General features: G+C 38.2%; 1 protein-coding gene across 2 annotated transcripts in view; it reads right to left on the bottom strand.

The window, feature by feature from the left end:
• The window catches only part of LOC126094511 (nuclear pore complex protein Nup58), a 162,148-nt gene that overhangs the window by 42,851 nt on the left and 97,757 nt on the right, over nt 1-21,540 (bottom strand). For both annotated transcript variants that reach the window (XM_049908920.1, XM_049908921.1), the window contains exons 6-7: nt 6,552-6,776; nt 3,502-3,576 (exon numbers count right to left, since the gene is read on the bottom strand). In XM_049908920.1, the coding sequence (XP_049764877.1) occupies nt 3,502-3,576; nt 6,552-6,776 (300 nt within the window). The remainder of the gene's footprint in view (nt 1-3,501; nt 3,577-6,551; nt 6,777-21,540) is intronic.

Below are 21,540 nucleotides of genomic sequence, written 5' to 3'. Positions count from 1 at the left end.
ATCATGTCATATACCAGCTCTGCAGCAATTTCTGCACATTTTATGTGAGTATGATCACAACCAGCTGTCCACTAGAATGGATGGTCACTTTGACACTGTGGCCAGGAGCAGAGTTGATCTTCCAGTAGCAGAACACACCACTGAGAGCAACATGCTCGAGTTCAATGGCTGCTTAGTAACCTCTGCCATCTGGACCCTTCCCCAGCAACAGCTTTTTTGAACTGTGCTGATGGGACTTATCCTTGCAATACATCCTTCATTCCTGCAATCCTCTTGGCCTCAGTCTCTGCTAACCCACTGCACCGACACACTCTACCAAACAGTTTCCCCTTGGTTTGTCGTATCATCCCACCCTACCCACACGAAAACGCCACTGTCATTGCCCATTGTGCAACCCCACTGGCCCCAGTGTTCAAGTTCTGCTGCCTCTCCCTTCTTTCCACACTTGTGTGTGTGTGGGGCCGCCCATGCGCGCATGGTGCAGGCACACACATGCGTGCTTATGTAGGTGTACTCTACCTTATTTAAGGGTTTGTCTGAAAGCTAGCAAAGTTTTCATTCATTTTTCTGTACCTGTTAATGACTAAATGCTTCTACTATTTCGTAAGTATTCTTTATTGGCTTTAATATTTTGTCTGTGTCCTTCAGTGTCAACACCAGACTGATCCATGAGAAATGAGATGGAAGATTTGGGTCTGTCCATTTATGTTACATGCAAACACATCTTCCTTGCATTTTCTTATTAATCTTTTGCTACAAGTGACTGTGGAAAATTCTGTAGGCTTAACACACAACCCTTCTTATGGGTGAAAAGCCGTGAAAAATTTCCCCTACGTATTTCCTGCTGTTTTCTTTTGTAGTGAGAGTTTTTTTTTTTTCTACAACATTCTGAATGGTAGCATTATATGAAAGAGACTCTTTGTCATCTTTTACTACTTTATTTATCTAGATCAGATTATTTTGTTCTTTTCTTGTTCTCAGTTCCTGTTTTAAGTAGATTGTCCAAGACTATCAGTTCAACTCATCACAAATATTCTCACTGTTTTCTTGATGACATTTTTGCCTTTGATCGCCATCATCCCTGTAATAGCATTACATTCACTAATTTCTCTCTTTCTATCACATCATTGACAAGATTGGAGTCAATCTGTAGCCAAGTAATCTAAAATATTTCTTTCAAATCCAGAATTTTCCCAGTTCATATTGGACCAATTGAATTCTACTATTACTATGTGTCTTGTGTTTCTGCTTTCACTGCTGAGGGAGTTTAATTTTTCTTTCTGATGAATGCCAAACATGTTGTCTCTACCTTCGGTTTCAATCAAATCTCTCTTTCTAATATGACGCAGGTGAGACTGCCTTCTAGGAGATACAGGTTTTCTGAAACTTTGCTATGAATGGTTCAACAGTTAACAACCAATATTTTAAGATTATCTCTGCATTTGCTATCAGGTTTGTTTTTATTGGTTTGTATGATACTGGCTTTTTAACAAAGGATCTTGGAATTTTGTGTAACCTAAAAAAATCCCCTGTACTCTCCATTCATACTCAGCCACCCAAGTGACTTATTCTGATACACATCTTACCTATGCAGGGTAACTTTATGAGTCTCCAGCTCGTAGTGCAGGTTGAGAGGAAACTACAGTTGAACTCGTCACTGAGTTTACCAAGTCTCTCGTTAGCTGTTACACTTGACTCTCCACCAACAAACCCCTAATCAGACCTGAGAATGATGCTGCAAATCAACAGCTTTGTTAAGACTTTATAAATGGAACTAAGTGTCTTCACCACTTCCACCCATCTCCAAAAACAACTCAGAATGTTCTTACATCCCATGTAACAGATATTGTTCGTGTAACAATTTGCAGCCGACTGCGACATGTGCTCTCAATTTCTCCTGCGATGGACACTTCAACCTGCCAGACAATTCCTTCTGAAATACACAATTAGTGTACACTGGATTCATTCTGTTTCCATGATACTATCTTCTCTACGAGGGAGGAATGGAACTAACTGCAGCTAACATCCTCTTCTTTTCCCTCTGTAGTTGCTCAAACTATGACAGACGAGAGATTTCTGTTAGAGCAGGAGAGGCAAGCACCACCTGCTGTCTCCGTATCAGTGGAAGGCAATGCCTCAGTCCCATAGGTTAGATGTATTGGATAGCTTTTCAGTCATTTTCCACACACAACACCATAAAAAAATAGTTCCTTGTGCAATCTTGATTTTATTACAAAACAATAAAATATATATTTGACACGTATTGTACCACAAATATTAGTATCATTAGCTATATCAGCAGTGCAACAATAATAACACTTATTGATTAACATGAGGACTATAGTAACATTAACTGAAAAAATACTGTCGATGCTAACAAACCATCCTTTAACAATACTAAAGAAAAAATTTGATTGATAATAGATAAGTATCACCTACCTGATTATGAAAAAAGAAGGGTTGTACTTATTGGTACGATCATGGATTCCAATTTTCATTTTATGTAACAGACACTAAAGAAAAGATCAACACTAACAACTACATTTCTCCAAGTAGAAATATTTAAAAAATGGTTTTCTAGTCAATGGAGTCTATAGGGGTGACCATTTAACTACAACTACACTCAAAAATAAATATCAAGGAACTACTGTAAGGAACAACAGCAAAGTAACTATAGCCAAAATAATTTTAAAGTATATGCAGAAAAAGCAATGGTCATTCTAAGGCTTTTGCACTGTTTTATATGAGGGATGGCTTCCATGCGGCACTATAGAGTGTTGTCTACAAAAGATAATTGTACTTAGGGAACAACAATTTATCCCCAGCTGTTAGGAAGTCACACTAACAAAAACTGAAGCAAAAGTGAAACATGGAGGGTCAGGTAATTAGCGCCCCCTCCCCATTTGTGTCTGTGTTTTTTGAGCTCTTTCAATTCACAGATTCAGAGATATGCAGAGTCTCTTAAATAACTACAACTGTTTCTTTAAATACTTAGTAAACAGTATGAAGGTAAAAAAATTACATAAAATGCTTCATTTAATTCATATATTCTTCCATTTCATGAGCATTTACAACTTTAATGAAAGTACAACAGATAATAAACACAAACTACAGAAAAACAAAAAAACTGTAATTAACAAGTGTTTAGAATTTAACTGCAGTAGTCAACACATTTCACTTACTACTGACAAATATCTCCTCAACAGAACAAAGTACAAATAATTTATATCAAAAAAGAAAGCCCTGCCAATATCTGGCAAAATAAATGCCATATGCAATTTAGAAAAGCAATTTAAAACTGAAGTAGCATACTTTAACATTTTACAGACCTCTTAAATGAAACATTTCAATAATTCCAGGTCAGACCTTAGAAAAGATTTAAGCGGTTAATGAATAGTGCAAAGAGAGGGTGGAAGGAGTAATATTTTCAGAAACAACTATGCCCACGAACAAGCAATTGAAATATGGTAACTCAAACAATAACATAACCACATTATTTACCTAATGGATTGCTTGAAGGTAGTTGAGCTTTTGAAAGCAATGATGATATCAATCCAAAACCTTGATTTCCCAGAGCTGAAAAAAATTACAAACCGAAAATAAAAAGGTAGTTAACATTCAGTTAGTGTAAATTCCAATTTAAGGATAATATTTATATAAAGGTTTTGTACCACTTAATCACACACAGATGTAAAGACATGGTCTATCATTTCATGGTTTCTCTACTCTTTAAATTAGTTAAGAAAATGTTAACAAGATAGATCCTGTTAAATGTTGAAAGAATCATTCAGTATTATTTCCTAATCTAAACTATATAAAATAGCACTTGTGTAATGGCCAACTGGATATATTCATTATAAGTAAGTGTTGGGTAAAATGTTTAAGTGCAAACTTGATTAATGGTATGCTTCTGAGTGTTCCACCAAGTTACAATGTCCATTTATGCACACTATTTTGATGTCAACCTAGGCATCTTCTTCATATAACAGCAAAATTCATAGCACCCGAAGAAAACATCTGGCTCATACACTGAAATATTGTGCATAAAATGGAAACAACAGCTCAGCAAAACACACAGAAGCACATCATTAATCACACTGACAAAACCTGAAGCTGAATAAAATGCCAGTAATATGAACTATGGACATTTCCTATTTCAATCGACATTAAAAAACCAAAATGAAATCTTACATGATTGGAAGAAAGCAATACGGATAGTGTCCACTTCAAGCAATACTGACATAGAAAAATCCATTGCTCACAAAAATCTCACACAATGTTTTCCGTTTACTTGAATCCACTGTTCTATATGTGTATTGACAACTTCATTGTGAAGTATTTCTTGTGAATGGCACAAAAGCCACAAAAGTGGTGATCATATATACATACATTTAGTACGATTCCTGGAGGAAGTCACATATTATTCCCTTGAAATCTATTCCAAGTTAACAACACCTTCTAATAACAATGGGACAGGAGACTGAATGAAAGTCTTTGTATTTACAACTTAACTGCGGAAGCTTCAAAAATTCTTATTTGCAATTGGTAATTTGAAACTATGAAGACAAATATTTTTCTGACTGTAGTTTACAGTGTAAATCTTACATTTTCCACACAAAATTTGCATTATAACACAGAGTGTGAAGTACTAATGAATTTTTTAAATGCAGCTATTAGGAAATATGGATAAAGGGGTAGACTTAAAACCTAAAATCCACCTGATGTGGCATCGTTCTTTAAACTGTGGAAACTTACGACTGATAGGTTTCCCCAAAAGATGTGAATCTTTTCAGTGTTTTGATATTACTTGGTTGATATCTCTGTTGACGTAATTAGTACATGTATCTCAGTATCAGCCACAGAATATTAATGTGCAGATTTTATTTATTTATTTTTCCCCCCTTCAAGATTTCGAACTCAATAAATCCAATCTTAAATTAAAACCATTTTGCTGTTAATTAATATTTTTTGTTGTTTGCCTGTTTGTGTGTATGGTATATGTTTAAAAAGTATTGGCAATTTTGTAATTTCATGTGTTGTATTAGCCCGATTCACACGATTTTTTGTTGTTGTGTTAGTAAACATGCTGAAATTTATCTGTACACTGAAAGCCATACTGGATGTTAAGTCTGTCATCAGTTGTCAAGATGGTTACATGTGTTTGCTTATGAGTGACAATTACTGATTTGTTTCAAAAATGGATCAGAGAATGCACATTATATTTTCCACAAAAAGGGAATACAATGTAACACATTTTTAGGAATGTCGCATATTGCTTTTGATGAGCCTGATATGAGTAAAACAAGGGTTTACGAATGGTGTAAGCATTTCCAAAATGGCTGCGAAGAAGTTAAAAATGACAAATGTTCAGGACCGCCCAGTACAACAACAACAACAACAACAACAACAACAACTGATGAAAATATGGAAAAAGTTAAAGAAATGATCATGAACTATCACTAAATCGCAATCAGAGAAGTTGATGATGATGTTGGCATATCAACTTGATCTTGCCGTTAAATCTTTTCAGATGTTTTGGGTATGAAACATGTGACAGCAAAATTTGTGCCAAAGGTGTCGAATTTCAAGCACAAACAGTGGCAAATGGAAGTTGCTCAGGTGCTGCTAAATGAAGTCAACAATGTGGTACTACTGAAATGTGTTATAACAGGTGATGAAACACGCGTTATGGGCATGACATCGAAACCATGACTTATTCATTCTATGGGAGGCATTCTGGATTGCCACAACTAAAAAAAAAGCTCGATATAGTGCATCATGAGTTCTTGTCAGAAGGTCATACGACCAACAAGGTTTAGTACCTACAAGTTCAATGCTGTTTGCAGGAAGCATTCAGAAAAAATGACCAGATTTTTGGCGAAACAATTCATGCCTTTGTACCATGGTAATGCATCTGCTCAACCTCATTGCTTGTTCATGAATTTTTGATGAAAAACAACATGGTAATTGTGCCCCAACCTCCTGTGTGACTTTTATTTTTCCAAAAATAAAGAGAACCTTAAAGCACCTTCATTTTCCAAGCTAAGACAAGATTAAAAGTACATTGTTGAAAAAGCTAAGTGCTATTCCAAAGACTGAGTTACAAAAGTGTTTCAGTGATTGGAAGAAGTGCTAGCATAAGTACATAATATCTAATGGGGACGACTCTGAAGGCGATAACATTAATGTAGATGAATAAATAAAATTATTTGCAAAAAATGAAAATTCCTGACACTTTCTGAACACACCTCGTATATGACCATGCAGTAGATGCGTTAAAGTTCAAAAACTTCTGAACTAACACTGCGTTCCAATGACCCACCAATTATCTTTAGCATTTCCCATCATCATCGTTATTTTCAATCCCAATAAGAAAAAACCATTTAAGTTGCACTTAATTTTAATTAGCTTTGTTATTACAATGATATGGCCTAGTCTCAGATACATATTGCCAACATAAGTCTAGAACATTGGAAAATATCCAGCCAGCAGATAAATCCTTTGCTCTAAACATTAAAGAACAAGGAGTTTTCAGTGTTCACTAAACTTACCAGAGAAAGCTGTAGGCCCTGTTGATATTGTTGGAGATTTTGTTTTTGTTGTGTCTGATGATTTTTTATTGTCTTCTTCAAATACATTTGTTGTATCTTTCAAAAAATATTTTAGTAAATTTAAATACTGTTCCTTTTGATTCTCCACCATGTTATGAACTTCATGCAAACGTCCTGCTACAGCAACAAAGCAATCCAGGAGCCTTTTTAACGCCAAGCAGAACTCTGGAAAGACACAATGTAAGATAATAGCACTTGTATAATACACAGCAAATATAAAAAGAATGAAGTTTGAAAAATTCTCTCATTCATTTCAAATTTCAGATTCCAAACCTGGATGTACAAAACAAAAGAGTGAGTAATGGGCTACATAATTTTATTTTTTTTTACGACAGAAGTTGTCTGCATAATTTTTATAGTCTGCATCATGTAGTAAGACAACAACACAGCTTTCAAACATTCTGCACATCCCCCTCTACTAACCACTGGCAGTCAATGAGAATCATTCTATTTCCAAGTACTTATCCACAAGTTACTACTAGATGGTGAGAATCTCTCCCGCAGGCTGCACTGCTGCCGTACTTTACGACAACACAATTTCATTCACAGAGCGACTCAATTATTCATTCAATTGTTGATGACATTTTCTTGTAGCAGCAGCAGTAGTAGTAGTAGTAGTAGTAGAAGGGGTTTGTGGGCGCACGACAGCAAGGTCTTCAGCGCCCGTTCAGTATCATAGTGAGACGGGTGTCAAGAAAAAAAACTCAGAACATTTACATGAAACGGAACATAAAACACAGGGAACAATCATAAAAAATATGTGCTCACCCACACCGAAGCGTGGCATGAAGCAGGGCGTCTTTCTTGTAGCAGCATAGTTGTGAATGTGTATCTGTAAATATTTTAGTGTAATTTCAAAATAGATGTGTCGTGTGACAGTAGTAAAAGTTAAGTGTTTCCTAAGCAAGTGAGGGGGATTACTTATCGTGTTTGTAACTTTTTCAAATGTGAATCTGAAAGTGAGACTCTTATTGTTGACATTGTGAAGACACAAGAACAGACTGCAGAAGCATGCAGCGAATTGTAAACAAAAATGTCAGTGTTGTAGAAATGTCATAAGTTTGTTTAGTGTCCTCTGGAAAGCATCATAATCACAAGAAACCTATAATACAACAGGATGGTTCTGCCAAGGATGTTTTAGGGTATCCCATGTTTGAAATGTACATGTGGACTACATGGTGTAAGACACATTGTTATGGCAGTCAAGTAACTTTACATTCGAGAACCACTGTGTCAAGTACTTCATAATTGGAAACTCATTCACCCCCATGTGTTCTTTTAGCTTGCTGAAATGATCGAAACTGCATAGTGCAGTATAGCGGAACCCAGAATATACACAATTCCCGATACAGTGAACGATCTTCGATGAAGGAGTGAACACTGCCTTTACACACCCATCTGCTGAGCTATGTCTACGACTGATGTGAACTAGCTCCTAGGCTGTCTGGACACTGTCGTCTCAGCTGGATGTCGATGCTATCCTTCCCAATCAGCGTCACAGCACATCTGTACAATCTTGGTCAAATTGTTGAGACCATTTCACTATGAATGGATGCAATGTTGCATTCGGTCCATATCCACCAGTTTCAATGTGAATGCACATGCAAGTTAGACATTTCAATGCACTACTCTTGTTATGCAATGGTCTGGGCATGGAATGATGTATGCAACTTTCTTCCATATACAAATGGTGAACATCTGATGTCACAAACACTAGTTACAATCGTGCATGAGACAATTGGTTTCAAATATTGCACTTTGTCAATGCAAACAGTTTTAAGAGACAGTGATTAAAATACAATAAAAGTAATGGTAGAAGAAAGTGATGATGAAAAGAACTGACATAGCTGTTCGAATGGGCCACATCCCTCAAAAAGATGCACAAAACAAGACAGGAAGGTAGTTTAACAGTGTATTACCTCAAAGCAAGTGGGAATCGGAATTATTCCAGGAAAACTTGCCAGAAAATGCGTTATGGTACTGGTGATTTTAAAGTGCCCAAAGGAAAAATGTTCTCAGATAATTATGCTGCATTCTGGCTTCATTCCTGAGAAAAAATTTGTGTTCAGGTGTAAGAAACATGAGTGCTCCTAAACTGGTCACTGTAATGGAGAATGCCAGTTACCATTCATCAGTTACAGAGGAAACACCAAGTACAAACAGGAATGCAGGTATCATGTTCTGCCTTAAAATTGAAAATATTCCACGCAATATAAACCAGACCTGTGCTAAAATCCTGTAACTCATTAATTTAAACAAGTCATACAAGAAAATGTATGAACTTTCCTTACTTGCAGTGAATGTGGTCACAGAATTTGGCATTTACCACCATACTCCTGTCAGTATAATCTAACTGAATTAATTTGAGCTATGCAGCAGAAAAGAGCAAAACATTCAAGGTGCACACACTGGATCACTTCTACATGAGGCAACGGACATATCCCATTCAGCTTGGACAGACAGACTGTGGCACATGAAAAGCTACAGGAAGAGAATTTTGACAGGAAGGTAAAGACCAGAAACGAGACAAAGCGATCATCATAAATTTACAACTAGCTGGTTTGCGCACAGACTCGGATTGCTGTGACAATTGTATTATGATGTATACTTTGGAATGAAGTAAGGTGACAAGAGATCTCAGTTTTAAAGACTTGTGGTTAAAGAACTGGCTATGTTTGTCAGAATATCGACTGTGTTGTGAACTTTAAGTTTTCCCACTATGTACTATTCTAATAACTCGCAAAAATGCTGCCAGTTAAATTCATCATAAACTCTGATACATGTATTTCCAAAGCAGAAAGTGGAAAAGCTTTACAACAAGATGGGAGGATTACTTGTTGAGATATAAATTGTTTTCAATGAAGTTGCTGTGCAACATTCCCTCAAGTTATTTGAAGAAGATGGTTAGTGGTTTGCTTGTTCCAAGAATCATACATGCGGTCTCTCACCATGAAGTTAGTTTATTAACATTCTCTTAGTCACTGAAAAAAATGACAAAATGTGGCCATTTACAAGGCTGTGTTTTGCATTAATCTTTGATACCTGTAATTCTTTTTCATGCAAAGTGAAACATGCGTGCGTGCGCGTGCCCGCGCCCACACACACACACACACACACACACACACACACACACACACACACAAAAATCATTCTGAAATCATTCTGAAAGCTAGCAAGTTTCCTCTATCTTTGTGTGAGCCTGTTGACAACTTAATGCTTCTGCTATCTGTGGAGTGGTCTTCTTTCTATTACTGTAATGATGAGTGGTGGTGTTTTCAAACTGCAACTGATCACTGAAAACAAACTCCACACAATAATGTGCTGCAAGTCTGTAGCCAGTATGTATAATTGTAAAATCAAGATATTCTACAGTAGTCATCACATATGATCCTTATTACACAGTACAGTGTGACAATTTTTTTTACAAAGAAGAATTACTAAAGAATATGATACCATAACTAATTACTGAATGAAAGTAGAAACAGTAAGTCAGCTTACTGTCATTTTCATCACCAATGTCTGCTATTATATACAATGGAAAAAGTTGCAGGGATTGGATACTTAAGATGTGAACACGTGAACTCAATTTCAATTCAGTTTCTTATCAATAGGTGCTTACGTACTATACTACAGTCCAAATCACACAAAAATGACAAGTACTGTAACCAATTTTGATGACCTTGTCATTACACAATAGACTTTTTGAAAAAACAGTACTTGTTATCTCCACAAAGCTGCCTCAGCTGTTTTTACCTTCCAACTTGACATGGGCTATAGTTGTAGAGCAGCTAATGCAGCTTCATCAAGATGAAATAAGATTGCTCCCATGTATGCAAATTATCAAAATCAGTTAGAACATTGTGTATTCTCCTCACAGATCTGAATTATAATGTGATGTACTGCAGCCAAATGAATCTGATTGTTGACTGTGCAGAAACACAGTTTAACAACACGAACTTTGTTTCCCACCTCAACGCAGCTATGCTTATACACGCCTCATCCCATCCACACTTCCCTTCTGCTCCACCTCTCTGTGCAGAGCCACCATCCAAGTCATGCGAATTATAGCAGAAACTAATCTCCTCAGCAGAGTGAACAGATTGAAAGCGGAAAAAATTTGAAGATTTTTATGGCTGTTCTCATATACTAAAATCTTTGTATGCTGCATTATATTGGTATTTGGTTGTAGTGAAACATTTTTCAAGGCCATAGAATTGGAATTGAAATGCAAAAATATGGTATTTGAACACGAATGATCTAATATAATAACCCAGTACTATTTGTATCTGTACAGTTTCTTGGTAGGGAGAAATCTCTTCCCAAGTGTCTGAAATGTTAACTGTGCTTTATCAGTTTTTTAATATAGTAAAAACAAACATTCTTAAAGCACAATCAATCTTACATTAAGACTGGAACTAACAAAATTGTGGATCATAGATTAATGACTACATGTGTTACTTAAAACTAAATAAGTAACGGCTCCTTAATTTCCTTCCACAATTACAGGAGGGGGAGGGGAGGGGAGGGGAGGAGAACACAACAAATTGTTTTTGCTAGTTAAATAAACATGAAGAGTTGCAATAGACTGAATGAGTGTCTATACTTTTCCTTGCATATCTTTTGCTAAAGTTTTCTCATCAGGATTAAATTCCTATGCTGCCTTACATTTATGGAAGTTTGTACAACATGATCCTCCACCAAAACTGCTGTGAATTTCGGAACATGAAGTGTGAGGATGCAATTGGTATCTTACTTAGTCAGAGTAATTATGATATATCCTGACAGTACCATACATCTGTATGCAACCCTAAAACAACTTAACCATGAGTGCATACTGAAGACTACACATCCTCATGGTCTTGCTTCCCATAAAGTATAGATTTATTTTATAGTTAGCACCACAATCGACATCCACATATGCCACTGGGCCCTATGTTGGTGTCTAAGCATGCACAGAATTTTCAGCATTTTGGAACTGGTGGCACTAACATGCTTCAAGAATAATACAGTACAGGTTAGTATTTTCCATACTGCCATCTTTATTCTATCCTCTCCCAGTCCTTTGGCTTAAATGTATTTTTTAACCCTATGGCTGCTACAGAAGCAGCGTCTACACACTGTTTTTAACATGGGAGGTTATTCCCTCATCTAGCTACTTCTTTTAAGTGCCTTGTGTCCGAGCTGCTACCAGGTACTGAATTAAATGAGCCATCTATCTTCATCAGTGATTACTATTTAGTAATCTGTTATTCCTTCCACCTTGTTACACATGCATTCCTCAGTACAGTAATTTGAGAAATGACCATACCTGTCAATATTTACAATGTAGGAAAAAACAGATTGCTACTTACCACAAAGAAGACACATTAAGTTGCAGACAGTCACAACTAAAAAGACACTTACATAAAGCTCTCAGCCACAGCCTTTGTCAGTAAAACACACACACACACACACACACACACACACACCATTCACAAACACACAAGTAAACACACCTCACGCACACACGACCCTCAACTCCGGCATCTCATCTCAGGCTAGCCCGAGATGCTGGAGTTGGCGGTTGCGTGTGCATGAGGTATGCTTGCTTTTCTGTGTGTGTGTGTGTGTGTGTGTGTGTGTGTGTGTGTGTGTGTGTGTGTTACTGACAAAGGCTGTGGCTGAAAGCTTTATGTAAGTGTCTTTTTAATTGTGACTGTCTGCAACTTGATGTGTCATCTTTACAGTCAGTAGCAATCTGTCTTTTTCCTTTGCTGATATTCCTTGCTGCAGTTTCCAAGGATTGATTTCTGTCAATATTTATGTAGATAGTTCTTGGATCATTAATCACAGACCACTGTTTTTACAGAACGAAAATTATGCTGTTCCTTATGATGTCTGTGCGATGTGTGGATTATGCTTATCACAGCTAAGTACAGTGTTTTTATTCTGCAAAGCATCCTGGTAAGTCACATGGTAAACGTGATATGCACCCCAACTGTTATATAGCTCTAGCACATTAATGAAACCCATTTGATAACTCTATGTACGACATTTTTCTAGAGTGTAGTAGACTGAATGTGTTTCCAAAAGGACCACACACAATCTGTAATACACACATTGTGTAAAAAGTGTAACAATGATGCACTTATTGTTGCCCTCTTCAGTAGCTTGTCAAAGAGTTTTATAAGTTTCCAATCATTTATTATGCATCAAAGACAGACAGCTATGTGCAGCTGAGTTACCATATTTAACCCATGTATAAGACAACCCTGATTATATGAGTAAATCCTTTCCTTCAAGAGGCTTCTGACAAATAAAAATTACAGACTTTTATTGAGATAAAGTATCTGCCTAAAAAGTTAACATTACGCCCATTTTAAATTTATGCCATTTATTCCACTGTCTATGTTTCAATAATACACGGAGAAACAAAGTAAATGAAGAGAATGGTTTGTGGATAATTTTATTTTCTACATTTTTCGCTTACTAACACCCCCCCCCCCCCCCCCCCCCATGAACCATGGACCTTGCCGTAGGTGGGGAGGCTTGCGTGCCTCAACAATACAGATAGCCGTACCGTAGGTGCAACCACAACAGAGTGGTATCTGTTGAGAGGCCAGACAAACGTGTGGTTCCTGAAGAGAGGCAGCAGCCTTTTCAGTAGTTGCAGGGGCAACAGTCTGGATGATTGACCGATCTGGTCCTGTAACACTAACCAAAATGGCCTTGCTGTTGTGGTACTGCGAACGGCTGAAAGCAAGGGGAAACTACAGCCGTAGTTTTTCCCGAGGCCATGCAGCTTTACTGTATGATTAAACGATGATGTATGATTAAATGATGATGGTGTCCTCTTGGGTAAAATATTCCGGAGGTAAAATAGTCCCCCATTCGGATCTCCGGGCGGGGAGTACTCAAGAGGACGCCGTTATCAGGAGAAAAAAAACTGGCGTTCTACAGATCGGAGTGTGGAATGTCAGATCCCTTAATCGGGCAGGTAGGTTAGAAAATTTAAAAAGGTAAATGGATAGGTTAAAGTTAGATATAGTGGGAATTAGTGAAGTTCGGTGGTAGGAGGAACAAGGCTTTTGGTCAGGTGAATACGGGGTTATAAATACAAAATCAAACAGGGGTAATGCAGGAGTAGGTTTTATAATGAATAAAAAAATAGGAGTGGAGGTAAGCTACTACAAACAGCGTAGTGAACGCATTATTGTGGCCAAGATAGACACGAAGCCCACACCTACTACAGTAGTACCAGTTTATATGCCAACTAGCTCTGCAGATGATGAAGAAATTGATGAAATGTATGATGAGGTAAAAGAAATTATTCAGGTAGTGAAGGGAGACAAAAATTTAATAGTCATGGGTGACTGGAATTCGGTAGTAGGAAAAGGAAGAGAGGGAAACGTAGTAGGTGAATATGGATTGGGGCTAAGAAATGAAAGAGGAAGCCGCCTGGTAGAATTTTGCACAGAGCATAACTTAATCATAGCTAACACTTGGTTCAAGAATCATGAAAGAGGACTGTATACATGGAAGAACCCTGGAGATACTAGAAGGTTTCAGATAGATTATATAATGGTAAGACAGAGATTTAGGAACCAGATTTTAAATTGTAAGACATTTCCAGGGGCAGGTGTGGACTCTGACCACAATCTATTGGTTATGACCTATAGATTAAAACTGAAGAAACTGCAAAAAGGTGGGAATTTAAGGGCATGGGACCTGAATAAACTGAAAGAACCAGAGGTTGTACAGAGTTTCAGGAAGAGCATAAGGGAACAATTGACAGGAATGGGGGAAAGAAATACAGTAGAAGAAGAATGGGTAGCTTTGAGGAATGAAATAGTGAAGGAATCAGAGGATCAAGTAGGTAAAAATACGAGGGCTAGTAGAAATCCTTGGGTAACAGAAGAGATACTGATTAATTGATGAAAGAAGAAAATACAAAAATGCAGTAAGTGAAGCAGGCAAAAAGGAATACAAACATCTCAAAAATGAGATCGACAGGAAGTGCAAAATGGCTAAGCAGGGATGGCTAGAGGACAACTGTAAGGATGTAGAGGCTTATCTCAAGAGGGGTAAGATAGATACTGCCTACAGGAAAACTAAAGAGACTTTTGGAGAAAAGAGAACCACTTGCATGAATATCAAGAGCTCAGATGGAAACCCAGTTCTAAGCAAAGAAGCGAAAGCAGAAAGGTGGAAGGTGTATATAGAGGGTCTATACAGGGGCGATGTTCTTGAGGACAATATTATGGAAATGGAAGAGGATGTAGATGAGGATAAAATGGGAGATATGATACTGCGTGAAGAGTTTGACAGAGCACTGAAAGACCTGAGTCGAAACAGGGCCCCGGGAGTAGACAACATTCCATTAGAACTACTGACAGCTGTGGGAGAGCCAGTCCTGACAAAACTCTACCATCTGGTGAGCAAGATGTATGAGACAGGCGAAATACCCTCAGAGTTCAAGAAGAATATAATAATTCCAATCCCAAAGAAAGCAGGTGTTGACAGATGTGAAAATTACCGAACTATCAGTTTAATAAGTCACAGCTGCAAAATACTATCGCGAATTCTTTACAGACGAATGGAAAAACTGGTAGAAGCCAACCTCGGGGAAGATAAGTTTGGATTCCGTAGAAATGTTGGAACACGTGAGGCAATACTGACCCTACGACTTATCTTAGAAGAAAGATTAAGGAAAGGCAAACCTACATTTCTAGCATTTGTAGACTTAGAGAAAGCTTTTGACAAGGTTGACTGGAATAATCTGTTTCAAATTCTGAAGGTGGCAGGGGTAGAATACAGGGAGCGAAAGGCTATTTACAATTTGTACAGAAAGCACATGGCAGTTACAAGAGTCGAGAGACATGAAAGGGAAGCAGTGGTTGGAAAGGGAGTGAGACAGGGTTGTAGCCTCTCCCCGATGCTATTCAATCTGTATATTAAGCAAGCAGTAAAGGAAACAAAAGAAAAGTTCGGAGTAGGTATTAAAATCCACGGAGAAGAAATAAAAACTTTGAGGTTTGCCGATGACATTGTAATTCTGTCAGAGACAGCAAAGGACTTGGAAGAGCAGTTGAACGGAATGGACAGTGTCTTGAAAGGAGGGTATAAGATGAACATCAACAAAAGAAAAACGAGGATAATGGAATATAGTCGAATTAAGTCGGGTGATGCTGAGGGAATTAGATTAGGAAATGAGGCACTTAAAGTAGCAAAGGAGTTTTGCTATTTGGGGAGCAAAATAACTGATGATGGTCAAAGTAGAGAGGATATAAAATGTAGACTGACAATTGCATAGAAAGCGTTTCTGAAGAAGAGAAATTTGTTAACATCGAGTATTGATTTAAGTGTCAGGAAGTCATTTCTGAAAGTGTTTGTATGGAGTGCAGCCATGTATGGAAGTGAAACATGGACGATAAATGGTTTAGACAAGAAGAGAATAGAAACTTTCGAAATGTGGTGCTACAGAAGAATGCTGAAGATTAGACGGGTAGATCACATAACTAATGAGGAGGTATTGAATAGAATTGGGAAGAAGAAGAGTTTGTGGCACAACTTGACCAGAAGAAGGGATCGGTTGGTAGGACATGTTCTGAGGCATCAAGGGATCACCAATTTAGCATTGGAGGGCAGCGTGGAGGGTAAAAATCGTAGAGGAGGACCAAGAGATGAATACACTAAGCAGATTCAGAAGGATGTAGGTTGCAGTAGGTACTGGGAGATGAAGAAGTTTTCACAAGATAGAGTAGCGTGGAGAGCTGCAGCAAACCAGTCTCAGGACTGAAGACCACAACAACAACAACGACAACAACAACAACAAACCCTGCCATCTGTGGTATCACTATTTTTAATCATCATCATATAAATAGCAAAGCTGTGAAGTTTATATCTGCATTGTCAAAGATATTTGGCTGTTCCTTCCAAATATATTGTGATTTCTGAGGTTATAGTTACCGCGGGAGCTCAGAACACAGTTCTTTTTATCTGAACACATATTGGATTTGGCTTCGACAGCAATGTGAGAATTTCTCTTGCTTCCAAATATATCGTCTGCCCGCTGCTCTCGCATTGACTGTGTAGTACCAGTAGCTGTCACACCCCTTTCATTCCCGTCATACATGATGGCAGGTGCCGACAATATTGCAGTATGAAACACGTAAGTACACCACTGGCCCCTGTCTAGACTTTTACCATCTCCTGCAGAAATGAATACTATTGTTGAGTATTTACCAAATTTTAAAGCCAGTTCAATTCCAACCACAAATGGATTCAAGCAAACTGCAGTTCATTCCTGAAATGTGATTCTCTCACTGGAGAATATTAGTTGAAGCATATATAGACCTGTATTACACAGTGTCATTTATTCTTGACACTATTAGCAACGGTAAGAATGAATTTGATATAGTGACATTAATCAACTCTTTTTATTAATTATGAGAGCACATTCATATTTGTTTCATTTTCGATTGGCAATTACGTGACAACGTGGTTAAAATGGCTTGAAGGTACAAGTGTGGTTTCATTAATTTTTTTAACAAACACTTTTTTAGCAGTATTCATGCACATCTTTTCTTGCACATGAACAACATGACATATTTTTGAAACTTTCCAGGCATGTTTAATAAACTAAATTTTTGAATCTTCTGTTAATCAAATGATGAATTAACCTAACATCTGTTTTATATTGGGTATGCGCCTGTAATAGCAGATAGTAGCAATGCACTCTGTACAAGTTTCACATGGGTGACTGAATACAGTTCATTCAATCAAATGGCAAGTGACCTCTAATATGATTCCTACCCTGTCATTAATGGATGTTGCTTTGTGCTATTTTGACAATCACGGAAGAAAATGAAAAGAAGAAAGCAACCAAGTGGGGTTCAATGTAAATCTACATATACATCTGTACTCTGGAAACCACCAAGAAGTCCCATTTTTACCAGTTACTTGGGTTTCTTCTCATTCCAATAACATATGGAGTGCAGGAAATATGAATGTTCAAGTGCCTCTGTGCATACTGCAGTTATCCTAATCTTGTCCTCATGATCTCTATGTGAGCAATACGTAGAGGGTTATAGTATATTCCTAGAGTCATCATTTAAAGCTGGTTCTTGAAAATTTGTTAGTAGACATTCTCAGGATAGTTTCAGCCAGTTCAGTGTCTTCAGCACCTTTGTGACACTCTCCCATGGGCCAAACAAGCTTGTGGCTATTCATGCTGCCCTTCTCTGTATTAGTTCATTATCCCCTGTTAGACCTATTTGGTGTGGGTCCCACACACTTGGCCAATATTCTAGAACTTGTCAAATGGGTGATTTGTGAGCCATCTTCTTTTAGACTGATTGCATTTCCCCACTATCTCACCAATAAACCAAAGCCTACCAAATGCTTTAACCCACAGCCGCCGAGCAGAGAGGATGCGCAGCAGTGCTGCCAGCAGCAGCAGCAGCAGCAGCAGCAGTTGTCTGATTTTCCTTTCTTTTCTTTTTTTTTTTTTCACGCGCTTCTGCAGAGAAGTGAACTATACATTTGTATTTTACTGTGCAGACTATGGGTTAGAAAATTAATCGTAGTTTTTGTTTTTGTGTTACTCTTGTGAATATCCTTGCATAGGCCGGCTTCCTAGTGTAAATTTTCTCATCGGCGGAAACTCCTTCACGCCACTAAGTTTCAACTTTGTGGTAGTAGGCAGCATACAGTTTAGATCAGTGCATTCTAGTTTGAATATTTATCTTGTGCAGTAACTTTTTCGTAAACAGGGTTTCTAATAACAGGTATCTGTAAATACATCATCTTCAGTAAGAAATTTATTTCTGTTTAATAGCTTGCAGTGTCAGAGTACAGTGAGAAATCTGCACAGCAATTTTTAGCGTTACTTTATTCTCCTTTGACACACTTTGAATACTTTTCAAACTGAGTAGCACCATTTGAGACCTTATATCTATTTTATACACAGTACAATATGGCTGGAGACTGTGCTTGTTGTGAGTGGACACAAGGAGAGTTCGTTGCTGTCCATAAACAGTGGAAGCTGCCTTGGCTACCGCCGATAAGCTTCTAGCTAATGCGTTGTGGTGATGTTGGGGTGCCAGCGACAAGACCTACGACACCTTTGCTGCCACTGGAATCTCCTAGTGACCCAGACGTCACTGTGGCTTATGATACAGAACATCTGACCAGTCTGCCCTCACTCTAGATTGGGTGGCAGACAGCAATGGGTTCGTGTGTCACTGGGTGGAAGGCTAAAGAGGGAGCTGGCCATGCAGCTGTCTCCCTACCTCTTAGCAACAGGTACGAGGTGCTACCTAGTGTTGATGGTAACTATGAGCCAGTACGAGATGCCTCTCCCATTGGGCCAGCGGACGAGGTCTCATCCATGATGTGGAGGAGTCCCTGCTGGTGGCTATCGAGCGCACTGGGTGCAGCTGGCTGCATGTAGTGGCACATGTGAGCACGAATGCAGGAGCATCCATGGAAATGTCCCACAATTAGTAATGCTTACTGAAAGTTAAAACGCATAGATAGTATTGGGAACAGAACGCTGGTTGAAACCAGATGTCAATGACAACGAAATCCTAAGTGGAATGTTTATCATAAGCATAGGTTAGTTGCGAACGGTGCCGGTGTGTTTATTGGAATAAAAAATTTGATAAAATCCAGCGAGGTTATCATGGATTCCGAATGTGAATTAAGTTGGGTGAAATTGAGTATCAGAGAACGGTCAAAAATGGTGATCGGATGCTTTTATAGACCACTGGGTCAGGATCTGTAGCTGTAGAGTGCTTCAGACAGAACTTGCAGAATATCATTACTAATTTTCCTGATCATGCCATTGTAATAAGGGGTGACTTCAACTTGGCAGGTACAGATTGGGAGTGTTATGCTATTAAAACTGGTGCCAGAGCCAGTGTTTCTGGATGTCTTGTCCAAAAATTACCTTGAGCAGATAGTTAGAGAACCAACTTTTGATGGTAACGTCTTAGACCTCCTAGCAACAAACAGACCTTAACTTAGCGAATCAGTTAACGTAGAGCAACATATCAGTGATCATAAGGCTGTGACAGCATCTATGACGACGGGTCCTACAAGGAATGTTCAGAACGGAAGGAAGATATAACTGCTTAGCAAGGTTGACAGGATACAAATTTCAGAATATCTCAGCAGTCAGCATGAAATATTTGGTGATGAGGATGAAGATGTGATGAACAAATGGAAAAAATTCAAAGCCATCGTTCAATATGTCCTAGACAAGTATGTTCCAAGTAAGGTTTTAAGGGACAGGCAAGCGCTACGTAAACAAAGAGCACATCATCTCAGATTCAAGGGAAGTAAAAACTTAGCCGACAAAAAAAAGCTGAAGGAAGCGAAAATGAGCATAAGGAGAGCAATGAGAGAAGCATTCAATGATTTTGAAAGTAATACATTGTCAACTGACCTGAGTAAAAACCCTAAGAGATTTTGGGTCAAAATAATCTATTTATTCTGACAGTGACCACACTGGCACCGAAACAGAGATAATGGAGAGAAGGTTGAAATATTGAGTTTGGTGTTCCAAAGTTGTTTCACCGTGGAAGATCATAACACTGTCCCTCCTTTCAAATGTCGTATGAACGTCGAAATAGCAGATATTGAGATAACCAACCGCAGAATTGAAAAGCAGCTACAATCGCTTGGTAGTGGAAAGGCATCAGGACCAGATGAGATACCTATAATGATCATGTGAAAGAACTTGCTCCCCTTCTGGCAGTAATTTATTGTAGATCGCAATGAAAGGTACCCAACAACCAGAAAAAAGCGCAGGTCATTCCCATTTAAGAAAGGCCGTTAGACATATCCACATAATTATAGACCTACATCATTGACATCAATCTGTTGTAGAATTATGGAACATGTTTTATGCTCAAGAATTATGTTTTTTTTTTGGGAAATGAACATCTCCTCTATAAAAATCAACATGGATTTTGCAAACAGAGATCCTGCGAAACTCAGCTCGTTCAGTTCCTCCACGAGATCCACAACACAGCAGACAATGGCGCTCAGGTTGATGCTGTGTTCCTTGATTTTGACACCATCTCCCCCTGCCATTTAATGAAAAAAATACAAGCTTACAGAGTATTGGAGCAGACCTGTGATTGGATTGAAGACTTTCTTGCACACAGAACTCGACACGTTGCTCTTAACAGAAAAAAGAAAAGAAAAAAATTCCGGCAAGGTAATATCCAGAGTAAAAATATATATATGATCTAGAAGAAAGCGTCAGTTCACAGACGACACAGTTGTTTATACCAAAGTAGCAACACCAGAAGATTGTAAGAATTTGCAGAATGACCTGCAGAGAATTGATGAATGGTGCAGGATCTGGCAGTTGACTCTGAACGTAAATAAATGTAACATATTGCGCATATATGGGAAAAGAAATCCCCTATTGTACAGCTACACTATTGATGACAAAGAGCTGGCGACAGTGTCCGCCATAAAATATCTAGGAGTAACTATCCAGAGTGACCTTAGGTGGAATGACCACATAAAACAGATAGTGGGAAAAGCAGATACCAGGCTTACATTCATTCACTGGAAGAATGCTAAGAAAATGTAACTCATCTATGAAAGAAATAGCGTACAAGGCACTTGTTCGCCTGATTCTTGAGTATTGTTCATCTATCTGTGATCCCTATCAGGTAGGACTAATAGAGGAGATAGAGAGGATCCAACGAAAAGCGGCGCGTTTCATTACGGGATTGTTTAGCTGGCGAGAGAGCATTACAGAGATGCTGAAAAAGTTCCACTGACAGACGTTACAAGAGAGGTATTGTGCACCACAGAGAGATTTACTATTGAAATTTAAGGACAGCACCTATCAGGAGGAGTCAGACAACATATTGCTTCCCCCCACATACATCTCACGTTGTAACATTTTTCTGACGACCGGAAACTG

Source organism: Schistocerca cancellata, chromosome 8, assembly GCF_023864275.1.
Source record: "Schistocerca cancellata isolate TAMUIC-IGC-003103 chromosome 8, iqSchCanc2.1, whole genome shotgun sequence".
Lineage (NCBI taxonomy): Eukaryota > Metazoa > Arthropoda > Insecta > Orthoptera > Acrididae > Schistocerca > Schistocerca cancellata.
This window is presented reverse-complemented; position numbering and strand designations above follow the sequence as displayed.